The sequence below is a fragment of the Balaenoptera acutorostrata genome, chromosome 1 (genome assembly GCF_949987535.1).
Source record: "Balaenoptera acutorostrata chromosome 1, mBalAcu1.1, whole genome shotgun sequence".
NCBI classification, from domain to species: domain Eukaryota; kingdom Metazoa; phylum Chordata; class Mammalia; order Artiodactyla; family Balaenopteridae; genus Balaenoptera; species Balaenoptera acutorostrata.
In genome coordinates this window covers 113,858,285-113,882,896 of record NC_080064.1, presented here as the reverse complement: position 1 = coordinate 113,882,896, position 24,612 = coordinate 113,858,285, and the positions used below count along the sequence as shown (strand labels likewise).

The 24,612-nt window shown below is 58.6% G+C and overlaps 3 protein-coding genes across 7 annotated transcripts; 2 read left to right on the top strand and 1 right to left on the bottom strand.

Annotated features, from left to right (window-relative positions):
- Nucleotides 1–155: 155 nt before the first annotated feature.
- On the top strand, nt 156–7,000 carry MUC1 (mucin 1, cell surface associated). Its single transcript, XM_007178439.2, has 7 exons — nt 156–2,335; nt 2,825–4,716; nt 4,816–4,871; nt 5,023–5,153; nt 5,305–5,426; nt 5,510–5,659; nt 6,622–7,000. The coding sequence occupies exons 1-7, from the start codon at nt 2,275–2,277 to the stop codon at nt 6,688–6,690; spliced, it is 2,481 nt and encodes an 826-aa protein (XP_007178501.2). The 5' UTR covers nt 156–2,274; the 3' UTR covers nt 6,691–7,000.
- A 907-nt stretch (nt 7,001–7,907) lies between these two features.
- On the bottom strand, nt 7,908–17,650 carry TRIM46 (tripartite motif containing 46). Of its 5 annotated transcripts, none has more exons than XM_007178440.2 (10): nt 17,517–17,650; nt 15,870–16,131; nt 15,286–15,629; nt 14,495–14,638; nt 14,279–14,374; nt 13,326–13,579; nt 12,933–13,054; nt 11,635–11,937; nt 10,503–10,800; nt 7,908–9,067 (listed from the first exon to the last, which is right to left on the bottom strand). In XM_007178440.2, the coding sequence occupies exons 1-10, from the start codon at nt 17,577–17,579 to the stop codon at nt 8,674–8,676; spliced, it is 2,280 nt and encodes a 759-aa protein (XP_007178502.2). In that variant the 5' UTR covers nt 17,580–17,650; the 3' UTR covers nt 7,908–8,673. The 5 variants fall into 5 exon arrangements, with proteins under 5 accessions (XP_007178502.2, XP_007178503.2, XP_057412553.1 ...); XM_007178441.2 differs by lacking the exon at nt 17,517–17,650 and adding an exon at nt 16,900–17,337; XM_057556570.1 differs by lacking the exon at nt 17,517–17,650 and adding an exon at nt 16,900–17,337 and having other exon boundaries at nt 15,286–15,560.
- Nucleotides 17,651–18,267: 617 nt separating this feature from the next.
- On the top strand, nt 18,268–20,899 carry KRTCAP2 (keratinocyte associated protein 2). The gene is given in 6 exon segments (XM_028165535.2): nt 18,268–18,317; nt 18,319–18,362; nt 18,686–18,840; nt 18,978–19,041; nt 20,441–20,507; nt 20,747–20,899. Coding segments are annotated over 6 exon segments (486 nt in total). The 5' UTR covers nt 18,268–18,282; the 3' UTR covers nt 20,868–20,899.
- The last annotated feature ends 3,713 nt before the right edge of the window (nt 20,900–24,612 follow it).

The following is a 24,612-nucleotide window of genomic DNA, read 5'->3' as shown; positions in this document are numbered from 1 at the left end:
GCCCCACTTACTCACGGTGGCAGCGGCGACACTCCAGTCTATCTTAGAGCAGCCGGGATCGAGAGCCAGGAGGGCTGGGGCTGCCCCGCTCGGGGTGAGGGGGAGGCCGGGGGGCCGAGGGGGCCGGAGGCCGGGACGAGTGCAATATTGGCGGGGGAAAGAACAACACTGCACCGCGTCCCGTCCCTCCCGCCCGCCCGGGGCCCGGAATCCCGCTCTCCACCGCTTGAAGCCGGACCAGCCCGAGAACCCGGGACGCGCTGGGGAGTTGGGTTCACCTTGGAGGCCAGAGAGACTTGGCGCCCGGAAAAGGGTGAAGAGGGTGGTAAGGGGGAGGGAGAAAGGGAGAAAGGGAGACCGCGATACCCTGGAAGGCCGCTTTCAGACGCCGGGGCGTTGCGCGCGCTTGCTCTTTAAATACTCAGACTGCGCGGCGCGGAGCCGTCGCCATGGTGACGCGTGTCCCAGCAACCGAACTGAATGGCTATTGCCTGGCAACGCCAGGGCTTGAAGTTTTGGGGCCGCCCACCTAAATACTCGCCCTTTCTCTAGCCGGCGAGTTGGGGGTGCTTCCCCGCCTCCCGGCCGCGCCCGGGCGCGATGACGTAAACGCCCTCCGGCCCCGAGCCCGCACCCGGGTCCGGCTGCCGCACAATGCCGCGCCAAGCCGGCGGAGTCGCGCGCGTCTGGGAGCTGTGGTCCTTTTCCTCTTCCCCGGCTTCCCTGCAATCCCGCCGCACCGAAGTGTTCTTAAAATTCATTTCTCAATCTGTATTCTTTGGGGCTAAGAATTGTTTCCTAATGCGGACGTAATTGCTTCTGTCGGTCTAGACCGCAACCCAGGACCTCCGGATGGGACTCGATAAGCTCCACGTGCGCCGTTGTGGCCTCAAATACTCCTTGGTCCCACATGTTTCTGCCCTTCAGAATATCACTTGGTCTTCCCAAATCATGCGCGCTCACAAACGGTTTTGCACCACCCCCATCACCTTGTGCCCACCGGCCCCAAATACCACTTTGCTCCGCAAAGGATAGTTCCGTGCCCCTAAATACCATTCTGTCGCCCCACCTATTCTCTGCCTCCTAAATACATAACTAATCTGTCCCATTCTCCCTCCCACATTCCGCTGCCCTCGCCAAATACCTCGGTGCCCCTTCCGCGTTAACTCAGGACCCCACCCACTTAGCGCCATTTCCTCCAGACACCGCCCCCACGTGCTTGAGTCCCCTCCTAAAGCTCCCAGCCCCTCCGTCGATGGTACAGTATGTTCCTCCCCTTCTCTGTCCAAGCCACTGCTTCTTCCGGCCCGGGCCTGCCCTCCCCAGCCTCTCTCTGCCCCCACTTAGGCAGCGCCACCCAACCTCCTCTCCCGGGACGAGGCAGCCCCTCAGCCCGCTCGGGAAGGCCCGGTGAGGCTCCCGGTGACCGCTAGAGGGCAGGAGAGCCCGGCCAGCGAGCCGCCGCTACAAGGTGGAGGACTGGGAAAGCAAAGACCCTAGGGTTCGGCCGAACCCAGATTTCATATTTCTTTAAGTGGAAATTTCTTCCCCCGCCCCCTTCTAGGGAGAAAGTCAAAGAAGGAACTCAGGCTGCTGGAAAGGCCGGCAGGGGGCGGGACTGTGGGTTTCAGGGTAGAACCGTGTGTGGAACGGGACAGAGAGCGGTTAGAAAAGTGGGGCTGTTCCGGGAAGTAGTTGGGGGGAGGGGGTCCAAAACTAGCAACTAGTTTACTCATTATCGAGCCTTCCCCTTCCTTCTCAGCCCCCAGAGTGGGACTCCAAGGGACCCAGGGAGAATGGGGCAATGGTGCGGGGGACCTGAGGATGAGCTTCCCGGCCTTGCCGTGCAGGACTTTGACCTAGCCCACTTTCTCTGTTACTTTTCTCACCTTGTCTGTTGTCCTGGGGCTAAAATAGGACCATGGGGACCCAGGTCAGGTTCCAGACTCCCTCCACCGCCTTCTGGAGCCAGGGAGTGGTTGGTGAAAGGGGGAGGCCAGTTGGAAAACAAACAGGTTGTCAGAGGGTCGAGTGACTGGAGCCCACGTACCCTATTTGAGGGGCCAGGAATGGTTGGGGAGGAAGAGGAAGAGGAAGAGGTAGGAGGTAGGGAAAGGGGGAGGAGGCGGAGCTTTGTCACCTGTCACCTGCTCTGGCTGAGCCTAGGGCGGGCGGGGGACCGGTATAAAGCAGCAGGCGCCTGTGCCTGCTCCACCTCGTGCGCACTGCCTGCCTGAGTCTGTTCTGCCCCCTCCCCACCACTTGGCCACCACCATGACACCGGACATCCAGGCCCCTTTCTTCTTCCTGCTGCTGCTATTCCAAGTGCTTACAGGTAAGGGGCGCAAGGTGGGGAGGGGGTCTTCCCAGCCTTTCTGTGGGTTTTGCTTCCTGGGAGATGGCATCCAAGAGGCAGAAGTTGCAGACAGGGGTGGCCCAGTCTGTGCCAGAATAAAGAATAAAGGAGTGAGGCTAAGGACAGGCTGAGAAGAGACAGCCCCCCAGGAGAGTGGGTACCAGGGGCAGGCGAACGTCCTGAAAGAAGTCTGGAGGGGGTGGGGGTGGAGTCAGGAGAGGTAAATCTTAGGAGTGGAGAAACCCGACAAGCCAGGAGCAGACAGATATGGGAAGAGGGAGGGAGGCTGCCAGCAGCGAGGGAGGAGGAGGGCTGACCTAGGGGCCACTCCCCAAATTCTCCTAGCATTACTTCTTCAGATGCCAGAGAATGTATTTTTTCCTTGTGCTGATTTGTCCCCCAACCCAACTCTGTAACCTCAACTTCTGACAGCTGCCACCAACCCTACACTAACAATCTTTCTTACAGTCTCTGGTACAAGCAGCAGCAGTACACAGGCTTTAAGTGACCAAAGCACCTCACCCCGGGCCACCAGTGGCGCCTCATCTCCGACCACCAGCCCTGCCTCAGGCTCGGCTGCCCCTTCGGTCCACGGTGGCACCTCACCCCGGGCCACCAGTGGCGCCTCATCTCCGACCGCCAGCCCTGCCTCAGGCTCGGCTGCCCCTTCGGTCCACGGTGGCACCTCACCCCGGGCCACCAGTGGCGCCTCATCTCCGACCGCCAGCCCTGCCTCAGGCTCGGCGGCCCCTCCGGTCCACGGTGGCACCTCACCCCGGGCCACCAGTGGCGCCTCATCTCCGAGCGCCAGCCCTGCCTCAGGCTCGGCTGCCCCTCCGGTCCACGGTGGCACCTCACCCCGGGCCACCAGTGGCGCCTCATCTCCGACCACCAGCCCTGCCTCAGGCTCGGCTGCCCCTCCGGTCCACGGTGGCACCTCACCCCGGGCCACCAGTGGCGCCTCATCTCCGAGCGCCAGCCCTGCCTCAGGCTCGGCTGCCCCTCCGGTCCACGGTGGCACCTCACCCCGGGCCACCAGTGGCGCCTCATCTCCGAGCGCCAGCCCTGCCTCAGGCTCGGCGGCCCCTCCGGTCCACGGTGGCACCTCACCCCGGGCCACCAGTGGCGCCTCATCTCCGACCACCAGCCCTGCCTCAGGCTCGGCGGCCCCTCCGGTCCACGGTGGCACCTCACCCCGGGCCACCAGTGGCGCCTCATCTCCGAGCGCCAGCCCTGCCTCAGGCTCGGCTGCCCCTTTGGTCCACGGTGGCACCTCACCCCGGGCCACCAGTGGCGCCTCATCTCCGAGCGCCAGCCCTGCCTCAGGCTCGGCTGCCCCTCCGGTCCACGGTGGCACCTCACCCCGGGCCACCAGTGGCGCCTCATCTCCGAGCGCCAGCCCTGCCTCAGGCTCGGCGGCCCCTCCGGTCCACGGTGGCACCTCACCCCGGGCCACCAGTGGCGCCTCATCTCCGAGCGCCAGCCCTGCCTCAGGCTCGGCGGCCCCTCCGGTCCACGGTGGCACCTCACCCCGGGCCACCAGTGGCGCCTCATCTCCGAGCGCCAGCCCTGCCTCAGGCTCGGCGGCCCCTCCGGTCCACGGTGGCACCTCACCCCGGGCCACCAGTGGCGCCTCATCTCCGAGCGCCAGCCCTGCCTCAGGCTCGGCTGCCCCTCCGGTCCACGGTGGCACCTCACCCCGGGCCACCAGTGGCGCCTCATCTCTGAGCGCCAGCCCTGCCTCAGGCTCGGCGGCCCCTCCGGTCCACGGTGGCACCTCACCCCGGGCCACCAGTGGCGCCTCATCTCCGAGCGCCAGCCCTGCCTCAGGCTCGGCGGCCCCTCCGGTCCACGGTGGCACCTCACCCCGGGCCACCAGTGGCGCCTCATCTCCGAGCGCCAGCCCTGCCTCAGGCTCGGCTGCCCCTCCGGTCCACGGTGGCACCTCACCCCGGGCCACCAGTGGCGCCTCATCTCCGAGCGCCAGCCCTGCCTCAGGCTCGGCGGCCCCTCCGGTCCACGGTGGCACCTCACCCCGGGCCACCAGTGGCGCCTCATCTCCGAGCGCCAGCCCTGCCTCAGGCTCGGCGGCCCCTCCGGTCCACGGTGGCACCTCACCCCGGGCCACCAGTGGCGCCTCATCTCCGACCGCCAGCCACATTACTAGGACAATTGCCAGCAGCACTAACCAGAGCATAGTACCTCCGACCTCCTCCAGTCATAAGACTTCTCAGCAGTTGCCTATTAGGGTCTCCCTGTTCTTCCTGTCTTTTCACATTACGAACCTCCAGTTTAACTCTTCCCTGGAAAATCCCAGCACCAGCTACTACCAGAAGCTGCAGAGAAGCATTTCTGTATTGGTGAGTAGCTGCCTTTCCTCAACCGGGCTCCCCTGAAGCAGCCTTCAGAACTCTTTGAAGAACTTGCATCAAAACTTAGTCCTTTCCCTCTCACCCCAGTTTGTGCAGACTTATAAACAAGAGGATTTTCTGGGCCTCTTAGGTATCAAGTTCAGGTACAGTTCTGGATGTGGACTCTATGTGGGATGGGTGGATGTTGTCTTGACTGTGGGGAGGGGCTGGTGCACTTGTGGTTGCGGGGGGTGGGTGGTGTGCTGACCCAGAAGCTGGGACCCATGGTTGAGTTGCCTGTTTCTCTCTGACCAGGCCAGGATCTGTGGTGGTAGAATTAACTTTGGCCTTCCGAGAGGGTACCACTGCCCACAACTTGGAGAGACAGCTTGGTCAGCTTGAAGCAGCAGCAGTCAAATATAACCTGACCATCAGTGGAGTTAGTGGTGAGACCACTTCCTCAGCTGCCAGCCAACACCACACTGCCCGGGACCCTCTCTCTCTCCAGCATCTGGATTCCTGCTTTTCCTCTTGGCACTAATAAGGGGAGGGTCACCTCCTTTGAGAGACTGCTCTGACCGCTGCTTTTCCTTTTAGTGCGTGATGCATCATTTCCTTCCTCTGCCCAGTCTGGATCTGGGGTGCCTGGCTGGGGCATTGCCCTGCTGGTACTGGTCTGTGTTCTGGTTGCCCTGGCCATCATTTATCTCATTGCCCTGGTAAGTGCTCAGTCCCCAGCCCTGACCATAGTCCCTCTGCTAGAAGGAACCCCCATGCCCCCCATTACCTCCTATCTCCCCAGGTTGTGTGTCAGTGCAGACAAAAGAACTATGGGCAGCTGGACCTCTTTCCAACCCGAGATGCCTACCATCCTATGAGCGAGTACCCCACCTACCACACCCATGGGCGCTATGTGCCCCCTGGCAGTACCAAACGGAGCCCCTTTGAGGAGGTGAGGATGGCGGAGGGAGGCAGAGGCTTTGGCTGGCAGGGGTTCTGAAAGGGTACTGGGAAAGCCCAAAGAACTTAGAAGAGGTGAGAGTGACAGTAGGCAATGAGGACCTGACAAGGCTGGGGTTGGAGGTCAGGGGAGTTCTGGGGGAAGGGCCTTGGGAAGAGACCATGGAAGAAGGGGGATCTCAGTAGGGGGTGCCCCCACTACCAGCACTCCCAAAAGAGCATTCAGTGCTCCGCTGAACTGGTGCCAGGGCTGTTCACTGGGATGCCCAGAGGCGAAATGAGTGGGGCACTGCGCCCAGGGGAGCCCTTCATGGAAGGAGCACCTGTGCCCCAGCTTGTCTCCTAAGAATGGAGGGTAGATTGAGACAGGCTAGTGGGGAGGAGGGGTCTCTGAATTGGGGAAGAAGTCTCACCAAGCCAGGTGAGCCTGGGTGCCGGGTGAGGGGGAGGTTCTTGGGAATCTCTGGAGAAGCACAGACCCCTCCTCCCTCTTTCTTCCTTTCTCTCCAGGACCTAGTAAATAATTACTTGGCCACCTGGGGCTGGAAAGCCACTCCAAGTGGGGGAGGGGAGAGGAGTTTCCTTTTCTTGACCCCATTTTTCCTCCCCCTGGGGACTTCCTTCTTCCAGTTTTACAGACACACACACACCCCCTTGGGCTGGAGGAGCAGAGAATGGAGGGAAAAAGGGGCAGGAGGGGAAAGCAGGGGGAGCTGATAAGAGCCGAGGGGAGGGAGTGAAGGGGAGCAGAAGGAGGAGGAGTGGCCCTGTTTACAGTCACCTGGCTGCTGGTGGTGACCAGCAGGTGCTCTCTCCAAATTAACCCTTTGAGAGCTAGTCAGGCTCCTGGACCGTTCACCCCAGCCGCGGGGTGCCATCCAGGGGCCTTGGGGAAGAAGCTTCTCCCAGGAAATCTTCTGCCCCTCACCCTGGATCCCTTCTCCCCCTACCTAGGTTTCTGCAGGCAATGGTGGCAGCACTCTCTCTTACGCGAACCTGGCAGCCACTTCCGCCAACCTGTAGGGGCACGTTGCCTGCTGAGCATCCAGCCAGCGCCGACTGCCTCCCTGGGTTTCTTCACTGCTGCAGCCCCCTCCCCCTTGCCCCCAACTCTGCTCTGGGCTGGTGAGCTGGGCATTCAGGTGGGCTGCCCACAGTCTCTCTCACAGGCCCCACCAAGTCCCCTAACCCATCTTAGCCCTGGCGAAGCCCATCCGAGCCCCTGGGGACAAGCCTGAGGCAGTGGCTCCCAGGAGGACTGGCGGGGACAGCTCGGAGATGGGAGTGGGAACCTGAACATGGCTGAATAAAACTCGGGCCTCCTCTTCGCTGACCGCCAACTTTTGATCTGTCTTCTGTGACCTGTTGATAGAGGGGCGGTCAAAATGTGTGTGAGGGGGTCTGGAAGAGGCCTTGGGAAAGGAGAGGGAGGAAAGAAAGCCAGAAGGAGCGGGGTTCACTTGAGAAGTAGGTGACATGGGGGCGCAGGAGTGCTTGGTGGAAGAACTCGAGTCACCTCTGTCACCTGTCCTGCATGGCTGGCGGCGCAAGAGGAAGGAGGAAACGAAACCCGGCGGCTCCATCGGCCAGCGTGACCCGGCTCTGCCCGCAGGCCCGTGGCTCTCCCCTTTCCCCGGGCCTGGGTTTCACTCCCGCGCCTTCTTCTCCCCTTGGCACGGTGCCCCCAGGCGGTTCTATTCTTAGCTGTCCGGGTGTGAAGTAAGTCCTCGGGCGGCGATAACAGCTGCAGAGTCAACAGGGCCGCGATAAGCTCCATGTCATATCCGGGGGCTGGCACCGGGCCTGGGCCCCTCCCTGGCCGCCCCACCCGCCTCTGGCTCTGGGGTCTGCTACCCAGCACCCTGGGAATGGGGAAGTGGTTCTGGTTCCCTGATCCCTTTGGGTCCAGGCACGGGGCCCGCCCCCTCCGCATTCCCGCAGAGCCCGGCGCCGCCGCCCGGACGCCCCGTCGCGGGGCTGACGCAAACAGCCACCGCAGCGATGCGCCCCCTGGCGGCCACGATCGGCTCGGGCCTGGGCTGGGTACAGGTGTGGCAGAAGGCGGGGAAGCGACGGGCTTGGCGACCTCCTTCCCTCAGGCGCCAGATCCACCGTGCACCCCTGCTCTGAGTTATAGCAGGGAAACCTCGATCCCCGCCCCCCCGCCCCGCCCCGCCTGCCACGTCCAGCAAAGAAACTAAGAGGAATGGGCTCAGGGAAGGCAAAGATATCACAGGAAAGCCTGGCATCACAGTTTATTGTTTATAAACCATGAAAATAACAGCTGTTGCTTGACACAGGCCTAGCAGTGCCCACCGCAGGGGGAAGCAACAGCGGGCACCAGAGGCCTTGCCAGGCCCAACCCAATGGGGACACTCAACCTCAGCTGGCTCCCCAAGGGAGACTTGGCACGTTGGCATGGGTGCAGGACAGGTAAAGCATGCAAGAGGGAGAAGAGGGGGATAAGAGGCATGCGGCTGGGGGTACAGGGACCCAAATAAATAAAGCAGGATGATAGGGTCCCTTTCCCCTCACCAGGGAGTGCCTGGGCAGTGTCCAGCCAAAAAGCCTGCACGCCCCAAAGCTGTAGTTCAGCATGGATGGGTCAGGGAGCTTGGCAGGGCAGAGGGCAGAGCTGGGGAGCATGCCCAGTGTTCCAGGTGCCTTCCCTCCCAGTCAGCCTGGGGAGGAGCACAGGGCAGGGATGGGGAAGGGGCTGTTTCCATGACTCGGGTAAGATGCCAAGGGCAGGTCACGGGGCAGAGACGTGGGGGTGGGAGCCTGGATTAACAGGCAGTGGAGAGAACACCACCAGTGGAGAGTGGGGGACACCCAGAGAGGTGAGCAGAGGAGAGTCCCTTGGTCAAGAGAAGGCCCTGGGAAGACACAGACATAGGGGAAGGGACAGGACCACATGGGAGGAAGAGTTTGAGGGAGAAGCTGCGGGAGGAATAACCCGGCTTCAGGAGGCTTGGAAGGCCAGGGCCCAGGAGAGGCCTGGAAGGGTCAGTCCAGCTTGGCAAAGCCCCCAATGGTGACCTTCCTCTCAGGCTTAGTGCCCACGGGCTCCTGTAGCTGTACTGCACCACCCCCAATGAAACAAAAGGCAGGGCACACAGGTCCCGAGCAGTCCAGGGGGCACTCCAGGAGCCCTCGGAAGGACACCGCATCCAGGAAGGAAACCCGACCCCGCTCGTAGTCCAGGCAGATGCCCAGGCGGGGCGGCAGGGGCACTGTGCAGCTGGCCGCCGGGCCATCCCTCCCTGTCAGCCCTGCATTTGAGCTGGCCCCAGCCCCCAGCAGGATCTTGCCCATGCCAATGGTTAGGAAAGCGAAGGGTGGCGACGCCTCCACTGTGGCATCCTCGGCACCGCTGTCATGCCCACTGTCCGGGTCGTACCTGCAGGGGTGGGCGTTGGGTAGGAGGATGTTGGGGGGTGGAGTAAATGTGTGGGGGAGGGGGTACCAGAGGGCTGAGATGTTGGAAGGATGGAATGTTGGGGAGCAAGTGGTTCAAAGGATTGATTTGGGGCACTTCCTTGGTGGCATAGTGGTTAAGAATCCGCCTGCCAATGCAGGGGACACGGGTTCGAGCCCTGGTCCGGGAGGATCCCACATGCCGCGGAGCAACTAAGCCCGTGTGCCACAACTACTGAAGCCCGCGCTCTAGAGCCCACGAGCCACAACTACTGAGCCCGTGTGCCACAACTACTGAAGCCCGCGCTGCCTAGATCCCGTGCTCCGCAACAACAGAAGCCACCGCAGTGAGAAGCCCACGCACCGCAACGAAGAGTAGCCCCCAGCTCGACGCAACTAGAGAAAGCCCGCGCAGCAATGAAGACCCAACGCAGCCAAAAATAAAAAAAATTTAAAAATAAATTTAAAAAAAAGGATTGATTCTGGGCATTGAGAAGAAAACATGTTGAAGAGACAGGGGTTAAAATATAGGGCTGGGGGTTTGGTTTGGTGGGAAAGGGGTGTTGAAAGGAAAGCACATTGGCCAGAGAGGTGGGGGGAGGGGAAGAAAGACAGGGTATTGCTAAAGCACACTGAAGAAATGCAGAGCTTCCAACACAGGAAGGTGGTGAGGAAATGGTGCTGGGATATCATGCTGAGAGAGCATTTTGAGGGTTAGAGAATCTTGGAAGGATGAAGGGTTAGTGACTAAGGTACTGGGGAGAGGGGGAGAGCAGAGAAAGGAAGCTGGGAAGGTGGATGTTGGGAGAGAGATGAGGGAGGATCAGTATCTTAGATGAAGGATGTTAGAGGGATGCAGGGTTTTGGGGACCATAGGGTTAAGAGGGAACTGGTGTCGAAAAGAAGGCATTTAGAAGAAATGGGGTACTGAGGGATAGAGTGCTGGGGAGGAAGGGGTCAGGGAGAAAAGTATGTGTGGGTGGGTGTTAAACAGGATGTTGTGGATGAGACAATATGGAGATGGGAAGTTGAAGGGAAGAATTTTAGGATGTTGAGAAAAGATGTGGGTGAAGGAGGTACTGGAGGGAAAAGGCTTTGTGCAGAAAGGATGTTGGAAATGGGGTGTTAGGGAGAAAGGACACGGAGACTTGGAGAGATGGATGGAGGGAAGTGGAGATGGCTCCCTTTTCTATTGTCCCTTTCCCCAGCCACTCCGAATATCAGTCCACAAAGCTCTTTCACTGAGCCCACATTTCTCCAGACCACAGCCACCCCCCCAGCCTGGCTTCTATTACTTCCTCCTAATCTCCTCCCAGCTCCATCCCAGCAAGTGTGTCCTCCCCTTGCACACCGCCCCCCCCGTCCCCAGCTCCCCCACCCAGGTCCCCAAACCCCTATCCCTTCCAGAGAGGCCTGACCTGGGGCTGATCACATCAGGGGCACCCTGGAAGCTTTCCTGAAGCTTGCTCTCCAGCCCGACGCCCACCTTCACCAAGTAGGAGGCTGGGTCTACGGCGCAGGCCCAGTAGCTGCGGCCCTGGGTCACAGCCACATCGCCCAGGACCACATCCACGCTCAGGTGGCAGCCCGTCAGTAGCCGCTCAGCAGCCAGCAGCAGGGGCAGCCCTGGAACACTCCGCACTGCTCGCTGGTCCTTGCTGATGGCCAGCCGCTCTCGGCTTGTGCCCCAGCGGCCGTCGAGGAAGAAGTGCAGGACTGGAGTTGGGGAGGGTTGAGACAGAAGGAAGGACTTCAGGGACAAACACTGGCATTGGGGGGAACTTGAGGTGTTAGCACGAGACACTGGGAGATTTCAGAACATGGAACGAGTTGCCAAGGGATGGGCAGGGGGCTCTGGGGAACAGGGCCTGGAGAACTGGAATGGGGAGCATAGGAAAAAAGAAGGGGCATCCCATCCCAAGTGGGCATGGGACCACAGGAAGAGTTTTAGTGATGACTAGTGGGCACAGGAATCAGTCTCCCAGACCCAGCTGACTCGCTATGCTGCCTCCCACCCCTTTCCCATGGCTGCGCCATGGAGGGTCCCCACTGCTGTCCATTCCACCTGGTGACATCCCACCACCATCCACCTACACTTTCCAGCCTGCACTCTGGTGCTCTTACCTGGTCCTTACACTTAACCCCTAACTCTTCTGCCCCGTACTTGGATGGTGATGCTTCTCTATTATGCCTACACCCCAGAGTCCCCACTATTTTCTGGAGAGTCACTTTACCAACATTTATTGCGCCCTTACCATGAGCTAAAAACTCAGCTAAGCCCTTACACGTTATCATCTCACTTAATTCTCACAACAACCTTATGAGATAAGTATTGTTACTATCCCTACAGAAGAGGAACTTGAAGTTCAGGGACGGTGAATAACTCGCCTAAAGCCACACAGCTGGCCAAGAGGCAGAGCTGGTATTTGAACTCAGGCATCTTGCTTCAGAGCTAGTGAGAGTGATGCACTGTGTTATGCCATCTCTCCGGGGCCCACCCAGCACCAGCTGTCAGTGCTTGGGTCCCAAGTGTACCCTGTGCCCACTCACCGGGCGCTGGGGGCGTGTGCAGGTGCACATCTTCACTGTACTCGCCGTAGCCGGCCTTGTTGCAGCCACGGACACGCAGCACGTACACAGAGCCTGTGTCAGGGTTCTCAAGCAGGGCGCTGGTGCCCCTCACCTCTTCCCGCCGCTGCCAGCGGGTGGGGCCCGGCTGGGCCGGCACATCCGTGCGCCGGAACTCAATGGTATAGTGCCAGGCAGGTGGTGAGTGGGGGGGCAGCCGCCAGCACAGGAAGATCTGGTCGTAGGCAAAGGTGCGCTGGGTGTCAATGACCGGAGCCTCAGGCACTGTTGGAAGAGACAGCGGGGGTCAGTCAGGGCCTGGCCGCGGGCCTGGCATGGAGGGTGGGCAGGAAAAGGGAAAGCAGCGGGAGCCGGGGGGGTGAGTGAGAGTGAGAGGGATCTGGAGAAGACACCTGTCTGGGCCCTGGGCAGGGATGGGCAGGGCAGAGCCCACAGGAGAAGGAGAGACAGGAGGCCTGATGCCAGTCCCGGTCTGCCACTCCTTTGCTCTGGCCTTAGGCCAGTCATGTCCCCTTTCTGGGCCTCAGTTTCCTCCTCTGTCAAATGAGGGTATGAGATCACATGGTGTCTCTTCTTTCTATGACCCTTTTTATTCTATGAATAAAGAGGAGCCCCAGGGAAAGGCAGGCAACGGCCACTGAAGCCCAGGCAAGAGGGCACTGAACAGGAAGGAGGGAACCAAGTGGGAGGGAGATAGATGCAAGAGTCAGCAAGACAGAAAATAGGGGACAACAGAGGGCAAGCAAAAGCTTGATGGCAGGGGACAAGGTCAAGGGGAAGAGAAGGAAAGTTTAGAGGGCAAAGGTCACAAGGACAAAAGGTCAGAAAGGCAAGGATTAAGAAAGGAAGGCATAAGAGAGACAGAGGGCACTGGTCAGGGGAGAGGAAGGCGGGGATGGGGTCTGGTCAGGGCAGGAAAGAGAAGGAAGCCATGAGTGGGTAGCCAGGCTGTGTGGGAGTGGCAGGGCAGGGCAGGGGGCCTGGTGGGGGGCAGGACCCCTGGGGCAGGGCCGCTGACTTGCCTGGGGTGCTCCGGAGCAGAGTCCGCGGTGGCCACAGCCTACAAACAAAGAGAGGGAGAAGCGGCGCTGAGCGCGGTGGGACGGTGTGGCCGGGTGGGGTGGGCTAGGTGGGCAGGGCGCTGGCCAGGCCAGGCAGGAGGCTGGGGAGTTCCCCGGTGGGCGCTGCCCCCCGGGCCCGCTGCTGGGGAGGAAGGGAGGAAGGCTCTAATTGGGCACGGGGCCTGGCCATCTCCTCACCTCGCAGGAAGTTAAGCTCTGTCAGCAGCTTCATCTCACGCCCCACGTCCAGCTGGCAATGGCGGAAGGAGGAGCTGGCAGCTGGCCGGAACATCTGGAGGGCCTCCGTAGCTCGGGCAATCCTGGGATGCAGGCAGGCAAGGGTCAGGCACTGCCATCTGGCAGCCACCTTTCCCCTTGATTCTGCCTTGCCTGCCCCTAGAGCCTTGGTATCTGCTGGGGGGTCTCTTCCCTGTCCATTCGGGCAAACTGATATCAGTGTGGCCTGGTGAAAATCCTCAGGACCCAGCTCTCCATCGGGCAGTACTCTCGACATTGCCTTATACATGGACTACACCCACGATTGCCCCTACCCCGCAGGAGCCCATGCCCCTGTGCCATGCCCCTGAGTACCTGTTGTGCAGCTGTTTGGCTGCTTGCACAAAGCAAGGCTGGTCTGTTTCCTTAAGAACCTCCTGAGCGTAGCCCACCAGACCTGAGCCATCCAGCAGGCTCCGGTGTTCCTGGATCTGGGCGCTGAGACGGGCCAGCCGCTCCTGCTGGCACTCCTCAATGGCCTGAAGCAGTGATGCCCGCTTCTCCTCCAGCACAGCCCCCAGCCCCCGCACCAGCTGGGACACCTCCTCCTTGGCCTGCTGACCACTCACCTGCCCAGAGAGCAACATTTACTATCTTCTTCTTGAAGACAGCACCTGCACCAGACTCCTGGGGCACCATGCCATGGCTAGGATCACAAAGGATCTGGGGAAATCCTACCTACCCATTCTAATAGGGCCAGGTTCATGGCTCCAAAGGCTCCTGTACACCCAGATGGGCTCAACTCCTGACCATTTGTGCTAACCTTCCTGGATGTCCACACCATAATCAATCCTGATCCCTTAAGGACTCCCCCAGATAAGAGGCCATGACTACACTAATGTCCACCTGCACTGTACTAACGTCTTCCAGCATCTGTGCCATCCTTATCGCCCATCCCCATATCAGCTGATTCAAGCAATCTGGCAAAAGGTATCAGAGGCATCGCCTCACCCTCCTTGGTCCAGGGATGTGCACCATCCTCAGCAGGCAGCTGAGCCTGAGGGCATCTGAGCTCCACCCCTGGGGTTTTTCAAGCTCTTCCTCTCCTGGGTGATAGACACCCTGTCTCCACGGTAGCCTCGGGTACCACCTGGCCTGGGGCACTGTTGTTCCTGATGACTTGGTTTAACCAGAACCTCGACATATCCATGGACCCTACATGGGCTTCCTGGGCTTGCAAAAAGGTGATTGGGCTGTGCCCATCCACACCCCCTTCCTGCTCCCACTCCCAGGCAGGGCCCAGGGCCCACCTCCATGCCCTCCCTCACCTCAGTGTGCCTCACGGTCTCCTCCAGCTCACAGATCTGGGTCTGTACTGTGTCCTGGTTTCCCAGGATGTATGTCAGGCTCTTTGTCAGCTTGTCCTGAGGGGGAAGAAAGAGGTGGGCATCACACCTGGCTCCAAAGAAGCCAGCAGTTCAGAGGAGGTGTGAGAGGGTGTGAGTGTGGGTCAGCACTGGGGTAGAGTGAGGCGGGGTCCTCACCTTGAGGGCCTGGTAGGCACTGAGCACAGGTGTGATCTTGTGGCCGCTGTGGGTGCGTCGCACACGGCAGAGTTGGCATACCAGTCGTTGGCATGTCTTGCAGTAGTGGGTCACCTCTTCCTTGTGATCTGGGCACATCAGGCCCTAGGGACAGAAAGAGCAATGAGACAGTCAGCCAGTGGTGTGTGTAAGGGTGCTGACCTACCACAGAGCAGTTTGGTGCCCTCCCTCTGCTGGCCCAATGGGGGTGGAGAGGAGTTCAGCTGGTGGTACACCCTGGCATCAAGGAGAGCCTTCCCTGCAAGCTCCAGGCATTAGCCTTGCTTCTCCCTTCATTTACCTCACAGAAATGTGTGGTAATAACAATAATGATGGTAATCTTAGCCTTGTGCTTAATAATTAGCCTTGGCTATCTTGTTTACTGCTGTAGCCCCAACGCCTAGAATAGCACCGGGCACATAGGTGCTTGATAAATATCTGTTCAATGAATGAATGCATAACAGACCGTTTTAGTGTATAAATAACCTTCACAAACATTATCTCAGTGATCCTTTCAACAACCCTGCAAGCACAGATATTGCAGGGCAGGTATTATAATCCTCATTCAGCAGATGAGATGGAGGCTCAAAGACGCTCAAAGATTTGTCCAGTGCCTTTTTGTTACAGAAAAAGGAGATCGGCAATGGCAACCCCCTGGCCGGCTCCTTTTGGAAGCCCACAGTGCTGGGCACGCCCTCCCACCCAGCGCCACCATGCCCCTCCCTTCCCAGGCCCTGCAAGGGCTGGCTCACCTTGGGGCGGAAGGAGAGGGTGGGCAGGGTGGGCTCATGCTGGGCCTTCTGGGTGCCCCAGGGGTGGAAGAGCTTGAAGCATTCGTTGCAGAAGGTGGCGCGGCACTCAGTGCAGCCCTTGGTGGCCTCTAGTGGCGGGGGCTTGCACAGCTGGCACAGGATGGCGCCACCCACACTCACACTCTGGCGGTACCGCTCCACCACACGCTCCAGGGTCAGGTTCCGGAACAGCCCTGCCAAGCCCCGCTCCCCCAGCTCCACATCGCCCTGGCAGGCTGGGCACGGAAACATGATCACCTGAGGGTGCAGAGCACCTCGCTTCCGCCCGGGGTATGTCCCAAAGCCTGTGGATGGGCCGGGAAGTAGGGAGGTGAAAATTATAGCTGGCTCAGAGTGGGGGAAGTCTTTTCAATTAAAAAATTAATTTCTATTGTGCCAGAGCGCAGCTCTCATTAGAGCCTGGATGGGCAGTATCTCCACCCCCTGAAAAACAGACAAATGCCCTTGGCCAGTGATGGACCCCTTCCATCTTCCTGATGGACATCCCAGCATCCCCACCCCCACCCCACAGGTGCCAGCCCCACCTGACTTAAGCAGTCGGTCCAAGCGGTCTGGCTTGGGGAGAGTTCTGCGGGAGAGGCGGGGACTTCGGGTAGAAGGGGTGGAGGCAGGAGAGGTGGGCTCAGAGCTGGGGTCCCCACCATGGCCTACGTAGCCCTGCTGGCCCAGCACCTCCCGGGCACAGGCCTGGCATACATTGTGGGTACAGGGCAGCACCAGTGGCTGCTTGTACATCTCTTGACACACTGGGCACAGCAGTTCCTTCTCCATGTTCTTCATGCTCGTCTGTGGAGGGACCAGGAGGTTGGGTCAGAGCTTGGACACCTGGGCATATCTCAACAGCCCCTCAACTGCCCCTTAAAGACCTAAAGGTCTCAGGAATGGACAAGACAAGTACAAGGGACCAGACAAGCTATGGATTTTCCCCAGTACAAGCCTTGGCCTGGTTCACAGGCCTTCCCAGTTCCCTGTCTCTTGCTTCTGTTTCACTCCTGCAGAGCTACAGACCTAAGGAGGAGGGATGGTTGGAGCTCGGGTCACCCCAGCCTCAAGTCCCACCCCCTTCACTGTCCCAGTCCGAGCCGGACCTGCAGCCCCTCTCACCTGGCCTTTGCCCCTATCCCCCCATCTCCGGGCCGCCGGCCCCAGGTACATCTCTCAAGGATACAGCCCATTCAGCAGCTCGGTGCGGACCCCCGCCCCCTTCTCTGGCATTCCCCTGCCCCCCCTCCCCCGCGTGACTCCTCCCTAAAGCCAGGCTCTCTCCATCCTCCTGCTCACCCAGTCTGTCCTCCTGCCGCGGCTCCAGCCTGCAGCCGCCCTCGGCTCCATTCCCCATCACTAACCCATCCGGCTCCTCCTAACCCATTCCCTTTTGCCCCCCACCATCCGGCCCTCCAGGTCCCTCCCCCGGCATAACCCGGCCTGCCGCAACCCCCTCCCCAAGCAAGGGGGAAAGGAGCGCCCCGCCTACTTGCCCCCTCCCCACCGGAAGTACCCCTCCCTTTTTTGGTGGCGGGGGTCCTCAAGCTATGCCCCACCCCCACACCTCACCTTGGTCCCTCTCTTCGCAGCCATCCCGGTCAGGGGCGCAGCTGACACAAAGGAGGGAGGGACACGGAGGGAGGGGGAAGGAAGTGGTGGGGGGGAGCAGGGCTGGCACCGCCCCTGGGAGAGCCGGGCCCGGGTTGCCATGACAACCGAAGGCTCAGAGGCAGCCCTGAGTGGGGGTGCGGTGGGGTGGGGTCTTGCGGAGGGGCCCAAATTGGGAACTAAACCGTGGGGCGGCCCTTTCCTCGCCCCCCACCTGTCCTCAGTTTTCTTGGAAAATATCCAAGCTCACTCAAGCCCCCTCCTCATAGCATAGCCCCGTTGCCCTGCAGCCCCAGACCCGGTGCACGGCTGGAGGCTACCCCAAGCCACCCGCTGCGTCCGGGTAGCTACATGTTCCTCACACCCCAGCAGATGGACGCCTTCACGGCATTCACCTCCCGGCTGCCCCCGGGATTACCCTCTCATACCTGCATCCCGACCCCCCCAGTCCTTTCTGCCATCACCCGCCCCCTGTCTACATCCCAGCATCTTGCGGGACCCCCACCTGTTCGAGGTCCCGGCTTGCCCGGGACCCCTATACTCCCCCTCCCCTTCCCCTCGACCCCACCTTAACTCACACTGATGCGGACCAGTGCATCCATGATGGAAGTGAAGGCCTGCATTTCCTCACCCTCAGCCATGGCCCTACCATGCCCGCCCGCCCCCGTGTGCCCGATCCCGGCTGCGGCTGCGAACCCCGGGCTTAATGCAGGAGCCCGGTGGGGATGTGGGGAGGGGTGGGGGTGAGATGTCACTGCGCATGCTCCAGGGACCAGCCTCGAACGGCGCTGGTCGAGGTAGGAGGTGGGAAATAGTTTTTCCCACGTGGTTCTCAGAAGGCTGTCGCGTCGGGGGGTGGGGTGGGGTTGGCTGGGTAACATGGAATCGTATTTGAGGGGGAGCCATTTCTTATGTTCGAATTCTTCATTGGCTTCTAATCTTACTCATATAAAGCAGAAGGATAGTTTCAGAGAAAGGTGGGCTCCAGAATGGAAGGACTAGATTTTGGTTTGGGCAAGAGTCCAGGGGAGATATCAAGGCAATGATCATGGGGGAGGTAGTCTTGAGGAACAGGCACTAAAGCTGACATAATTGACAAAGAAGACAGAAGTGGTCTAGAGGCTATAGTCCATGGGCCCAGTGACTTGAAGAGTTAAGTGCAGCTTGCGCTGAGAGGCAGCAGATGCTCTGGGTGCGGGGAAGGGCGGGGGACGAGGGTGGTGGCCAAGGACGCTCTTGGACGCAATATTTCCTCCCTGCAGGAAGAGGGCGCTGCATTCAGGCGCCGAGAGGGAGAAAGAGGAAGACGTTGGGGAGAAGCAAGGCCACGTTGGGGGCTGACGCATGCGCACAGCCAACCGTGCCCGGTTCGGCTCTCCTCTTGTACAGAGGCGCGGATTGGACCCAAGGGCAGGGCATGATGGGTAACAAGACCAGCGGGGTCCCCCACCGGGCAGACTAGTAGGGGTCGGATTTGGGCAGATTAGCTTTCGCGGTCCTCTCCCCGCAGAGCTGACGTGTCCTGGGTTCCAGACGACGGGCATTTCCACGGGGCCGGGGGGTTCGGGGCGTCCGGGGCTGAGGAATTCTTGGGGGTTGCCGCGGGGTGTAGGGAGTTGGGGAGGGTGGCTGCAGTCCCGGGAGTGCTTGCAGGTGGTTGGGCCCTCGAGTTCCCGGACCTGCCGAATCTGCCTGCGGCTCCTGGAGGGAGGGCTGGGCCTGACTCTGCGTCTCTTCTCCACTCCAGTGGTGGGTACAGGCACCTCGCTGGCGCTCTCCTCCCTCCTGTCCCTGCTGCTCTTCGCTGGGATGCAGATGTATAGCCGCCAGCTGGCCTCCACCGAGTGGCTCACCATCCAGGGCGGCCTGCTTGGTTCCGGCCTTTTCGTCTTCTCTCTCACTGTATCCTTTTTGCGGGGGAGCGGGCAGAGGTGTTTGAGGGTAGGAAGGGTGGTGGGCCACGCAGGCTTGTACCCTTCCCATTAGCCACACATCTCTGCCCCCACTGCACGTCCTACTCCTTAACTCCCTCAACCCAGGCCTTCAATAATCTGGAGAATCTTGTCTTTGGCAAAGGATTCCAAGCAAAGATCTTCCCTGAGAGTAAGTGAAAATTGGGGGTTGAGTATTTGAACCCTCTCCAGTAACCTCCCCCAACACGGTACTGAATTTCCAGGTGCTTAGTCAGTAAAGGTTTTTTAGGAGGAAAAAATATGTGTATTAAGACTGTCTGGAGACAGATGATGCTTTTGGATGCAGCACTTTATCTAGCTCCCGGAACTGGAGCTAGAAGAGAGGGCCTCTGAAAGCAAGAAACTCAGTTACTTCCTGGCCAGTTCCCAGGGAAGGTTTGAGGGAAACAGGCAGGTTTGGGCCTGTAATGAATACATCCAAGAAGGGATGTTCTTTGTTTCCACCAGAAAAAGAAGAAGAAGGGCCAAATCAGTTGAGGGGGTTCCGAGGTGAAATTGACCCAATATTAGTGAATTCTGTTTATTTGAGATGATTGTGAAGAGCCTAAGTATTAGATACACCAGCTTTCTGTGTCAGCAGGAATCCTGACCAAATTAGAGTAACTGTCAGATTGTTTTCCTTTTGAAACGACTCTAATCAAGAATTGATGATTCAGTTATTTATGGAGAATTAAGTTCATAAAGCCAATTAGGCGTCAAGGCCAGATCACCTAAGGGATGCCACGTGCCCCAAATTGACAGCAGATGCCATCTCTTGTGAAGCCTTCACCTGGTAGAACAAAGACCTGTCACTGTGGCCCTCGTTTCTTTGTCCTCCTTATGTTTTGCTCTTTCCACCTGGCGCCTTTGTAGGCTTCCGGAGCTCCTTTCATACAGCGGCTTCAGAACTTCTCTGTTAGATTTTATTTCTAAGTGTATTGTCTTCATTTGCTTCTGAAAGAAACCTTTGTAGTGGGGCAAGCTGTTTGGCCCTCTTCACCTGCCCTGCCCTCCCCAGCTGGGCAGGTGGGATTGCCCTTGCTATCTGCCCTCCCATCTTCTCTCTAGTCCTACTCTAGATGTCTTGAGACCCTTTTCTGCCCCCATGGGTGTGTGTATCCAGACACTCTGCTCTCCAACTTATGTCCAGGAACTGAGGCCCTCGACTTCCATAACTAGCCAGCCAGGTTAATGAATTGATCCCTATTGGCTGGCTTCTGTTGGAAAGGCCTTGACCCTCTTCCTCAAATGGGAGCAAGCCTTGCCCTTGAGATTCTGCTGTCACCTTTCCTTTTCCTTTTTATCGGAGGGAAGCCAGGATAGGGAAGTTAAGTGATATTTGGGGCAGAGCTGGTAATGAGCATGCATCTCCTGCCTCCGTGTTCTGGGCATCAGTAAGCCCATCTGAGGTCCTCCTGCTGTTGTCATGCCCTTCCCCTCCAAGCAGTTCCCCCAAGATTCAGAGGGCCCCAGATTTCTTCTAGACTCCACATATGAATGCCTGGTGTATCCATTCTGACCACCCTCCTTGTCCCCTCTTGCCTCCCCAGTTCTCCTCTGCCTCCTGTTGGCTCTCTTTGCATCTGGCCTCATCCACCGAGTCTGTGTCACCACCTGGTAAGTGCCTGACAGCTGAGTAAGGGGTGTAGCATCCTGTCCTTTGGCACTCAGTCCTCCTGTGATGGTTCCAGACTTCCCCATACGTCCCTCCCACTCTGTTCTCCCTCTGTCCCCTTCCCCATTTTCCTAAACCTGATCCTGGATTCTTTCCCTCATGCTGGTGTCTGTCTGCTCTGGGAGGCACCAGGCTGGCAGCATGCCCACTTATACCATGACCTTTCTCCTTCACCCTGTAGCTTCATCTTCTCCATGGTTGGTCTGTACTACATCAACAAGATCTCTTCCACTCTGTACCAGGCAACAGCTCCAGTCCTCACACCAGCCAAGGTTACGGGCAAGGGCAAAAAGAGAAACTGACCCTGAATGTTTAATAAAGTTGATTCTTTGTAGCTCTGTGAGCTGTGATATGCTGTGGGCCTCTCCTGCCCATGGCTGCATGGGTGTGCAGAATGTTGGGGCAGATGGGTACTTGCTGTTTTCAGACCTTGGGGATGGTGGGGTTTCCTTCCTCTGAGGTTCATTTTTACCAAATATTTATTGAGTGCCATCAGTGCCAGGCACTTTGCCAGGCACTGGAGTGGCATATACTTGTGTAAGAGTCTCATGGAAGAAAAGTGCATGAATGATCGGCAGTCTTGCCCTTTGGGAAAAGGGGTAAAGACTGCAATGCAGGAATGCCTGCCCATCGGAACTGGAATAGATCTTGGAACAGAGGAGTCAGGGAGGGAAAGGCCCCTCATCCCTACACCTCCCCATGGAGTTCCATTTAACCTGTGAGGGCTTTGTTACTCTAGCTCCCCACCCTGAGCAGATGAGCCCCCTGCCCCTTCTGCTCCAAGTCTGCAGGTGGGAATTCCCTACTGATGTTGCCCTCCTGGACCTGTCTGTTCTGCAGTGTGGATGTGTGCCCGTGTTTAGAAAGACTCCCAGCTTGATCACGGTCCCTATCCTCTTTGGTCTGTGCCTTCATTTTTCTCCTCTGTTTCACAGCCAAGGAATTAAGACACTTCCTAAGTTTTAGCAAAGTGTTGAATACATAAAACGATAGGAACAAGGCCACCAACCTTGGAGCCAGCCTTAATGGAAGTGAGGGATGTGACTTCTCAGGTCCTGCTCTGTCCATGCTCTGCCATGAGGAGTGCCTCTCTGTCCAGAGTGCCTGTCCTTTGGGGCACCTAGGCACCGTCCCTCTTGCTGGGTGGTGTGGGCTTTAGGGTGCTTACCGTGCCTTGGTCAGCTTTGTATTCTCCACAGTGCCTGATAATGGGCAGTGAGGACTGGTGGGTTGGTTGAATGAAAGAACCTGTCCTCCTAGAACAGAAAATCCTATACATGGGATGTGGCTGAGTTTGGGAATGAGACCCAATGAAGATGAAGAAGTGAGTCAAAGGAGTTCTGGTCAAGGATTAGAGGCCCCCCCCCCCCGCCAAACCCCCATTTGTAGCCAGACTCCCGGACCCTTTCTCCTCTATGCCTAAGCTGAGGGAGTGCTATGCAGTTTACCCACATTGCCTGCAGAGGGCGGCACAAGCTCACATCTTTCTCCAGGAGACTCGCAACACTCCCCTGCCTGTTGGCCCTGAAGGCTGGGAGGGTTGCTGCTGGGTCTCAGGGTTCTTGCTGAGTCTCTCCGGTGGAAGCCAACTCTTGGAGGACCCGAAAGACTGGCCCATTCGGAAGGGCTGAAGCCTGAATCAAGTCTTCTTGCTCCTCCAGTCTGGGAATGGAGGCAAAGAGAGTTCAGTGGAGACCAGAGCCTTCCTGAGAGGGAATGGTAGCTCTAGGCTCCAACTTACCTGGTGATGGTTGGGGGGTTACCGTATGTGGGCCCCATGGGGAGAGGAAAGGTTGTCCAAAATGGGTCCTGGACCTCCGGGGAGGCTGGGTTAGTTCTAGGTCTCGCTTTGTCAAACCTAGATTTTCTCCTGACCTGGAGTGGGAGCAGTGGGCAGAGGGCCAGGTCCCAGCCCAGGTGAGCATAGACAGCTGGGGAATCTGGCCACCTCAGGGCACCATGCCTTCCAAGATAAGAGCTTGGGTGGGGCCAGGTTAGGGGAGGACAGGGGAGAGCCTGAGCAGGTGCCAGGACGATGTCAAGGGATCTGGGCACCTGCTGCCACCCACTACATAGGCATCAGGGACAGTATGTGGCCAGGAATAATGACCCCTTGCTCAGGGAATGGGAACCTTTACCAGGCAGGTTGGCACTGACCTCAGCTCTCCACCCAGCCTATTCCTGGGGTGCCTAGCTGCCGGCTGCCTCCACCTGACCTACCAATTAACCCTGGGAAGGGTATCCCAGACACCAAACACCATCATTAAGTAAGGGGGCGTGAGGCCATCATGGCTTCTGGAGACCCAAAGGTGAGAAGGGCAAAGGTGCTTAACCTCTCGGCCCCGGGATGCCTGGGTCTCTGCACCACCCTGGAGGCTGGAGGCCTAGGGGAGAGAGGGGCGGTCCGCCCCTGGAGGACAGAGGGAAGCCAGATGTTTCCTCCTGCTCCCTCACACGTGGCCCTGACACCCGCCAGCGCCCGCTGCCTGCTCCAGAAACAGGAGTAAATAATACAGGGGGAGGGGGCCTTGGATGCTAGTGAGGAGGCTGGCGGGAGAGGGCTCCTGGCCCAGAGGTGTGCTTCTTGGGGCAGAAGGTGATGCCACCTAAAAAGAGGGTGGTGGGAAGGTGAGATGAGGGGGCTCCCCTGCCCGGGCAGAGGCTGGGCTCCTCTTGGGCTGGCACTGACATGAGGGGGTGCCTGGCGTTTAGGGCATGCCAGAAGGTGGGGGGGGCAGGGCAGACAGGGAGGGGGAGTCTGCGCCAGGCCTTGGCTCCAGCCCTTTCCGGACCTTATTGTCCTTGGTGAGAACAGGACGCTGTCCCGTTCCCACTGCCCGGCCCCCCAGCTCTGCTCCCCAGGGGCTCGGGAAGGATGTTGGGAAACAAGAGAAGCCAGAGATTGGTAGAGACAGAGATGCTGAGAGACACAGAGACAGATACAAAGAGGAAAGTTTCAGTCAAAAGCAAGTATTGAAGCTCATTGTGAGCTTGAGCGAGCGCTGAGCGCTATGGGAACCGTGAAAGAATGGGAAGCTGGAGGCCCTGCCCTCAGGGACCTCTGGACTGGCCTGCCGTGTGCACACTACTTGACTTAGGGTTACTCACAGAGCCATCTCCTAAGCAAACAATAGCCAGAGCCCTTGTGCGGGCACAGTTGGTGGCACTTAATTGCTTCACCTCAAGTACGTTCTTTTCCTCCCTCCCAGCAGGCTGGAAGTTCCTCCGGGGGCAAGGCCAAGATCATGCTCCCAAATCCCACCTCCCTACCCCCTCAGGGCTGAGAGCAAGCTGGCCACCAGAGATTGCACTATAAATGCTATCTGGTTGAGCTCCCGCCCTGGCAGAGAGAGAAGACCCTTAGTTGGCCCTAGAATTAGGCACTGCATTACCTGGGGTGGAGGGCAAAGTGTGAACTGCCTGCCCTGGGGCAGGAAGCAGGCTTTAGAGCTGCCCTCACCCCCACCCCGCCCCCGCCCCCGCCCCCGCCCCCTGCTTCCCCTGGGCCGCGCGAAGAGCCAGCTATTCCCACCCCAGCCTCCGCGTCCCTGGGGGCTCGGGGTGGGCCTCCTTCCTTCCAACTCTCCTACCTGGGCCCACAGTTCTCAGCAGCCACTCCCCTGGGAGACAGGTCCTCTGAAAGGTGGAGAGAAGTCCAGGTCCCTTCTGTCTACTGAGGTTCCAGATGCATTTCAAAATGAAGAAAAACTGAGACATGTTTGAAATGTGTACACTTGACAAATTAACACTTTTTAAGACAATATTATGATACAATATAATCATGCTAGTCGCAAGGTCATTACAGGATTTTTAGAAATGTTTCCCTTCACAGGGAACTGCAGGCCCTACTTTATAATGTAAAGTTCTATGATAATGGGCATATCAGAGTCATTGTAGGCTTCTTTCTACTTTTGTATATATTTGAATATTCCACAGTAAAAGTTAAATCATTTGTACTGTAAATCCCTTCTTTCTGTTCTGTGGGAGAGTGACAGTGTGACTGAATGAAACCACACTTGGAGATAACTTCAGAAGGCTACATTTGAG

Coding starts and splice junctions, on each gene's coding strand:
- MUC1 (XM_007178439.2), top strand. CDS start 2,275: ATGACACCGGACATCCAGGCCCCTTTCTTCTTCCTGCTGCTGCTATTC. Junction 2,336..2,824: donor GCTATTCCAAGTGCTTACAG/GTAAGGGGCGCA, acceptor TCTTTCTTACAG/TCTCTGGTACAAGCAGCAGC. Junction 4,872..5,022: donor CTCTTAGGTATCAAGTTCAG/GTACAGTTCTGG, acceptor CTCTCTGACCAG/GCCAGGATCTGTGGTGGTAG.
- TRIM46 (XM_007178441.2), bottom strand. CDS start 17,040: ATGGCAACCCGGGCCCGGCTCTCCCAGGGGCGGTGCCAGCCCTGCTCC. Junction 15,630..15,869: donor GGACCGACTGCTTAAGTCAG/GTGGGGCTGGCA, acceptor GCCCATCCACAG/GCTTTGGGACATACCCCGGG. Junction 14,375..14,494: donor GTGCCTACCAGGCCCTCAAG/GTGAGGACCCCG, acceptor CTTCCCCCTCAG/GACAAGCTGACAAAGAGCCT.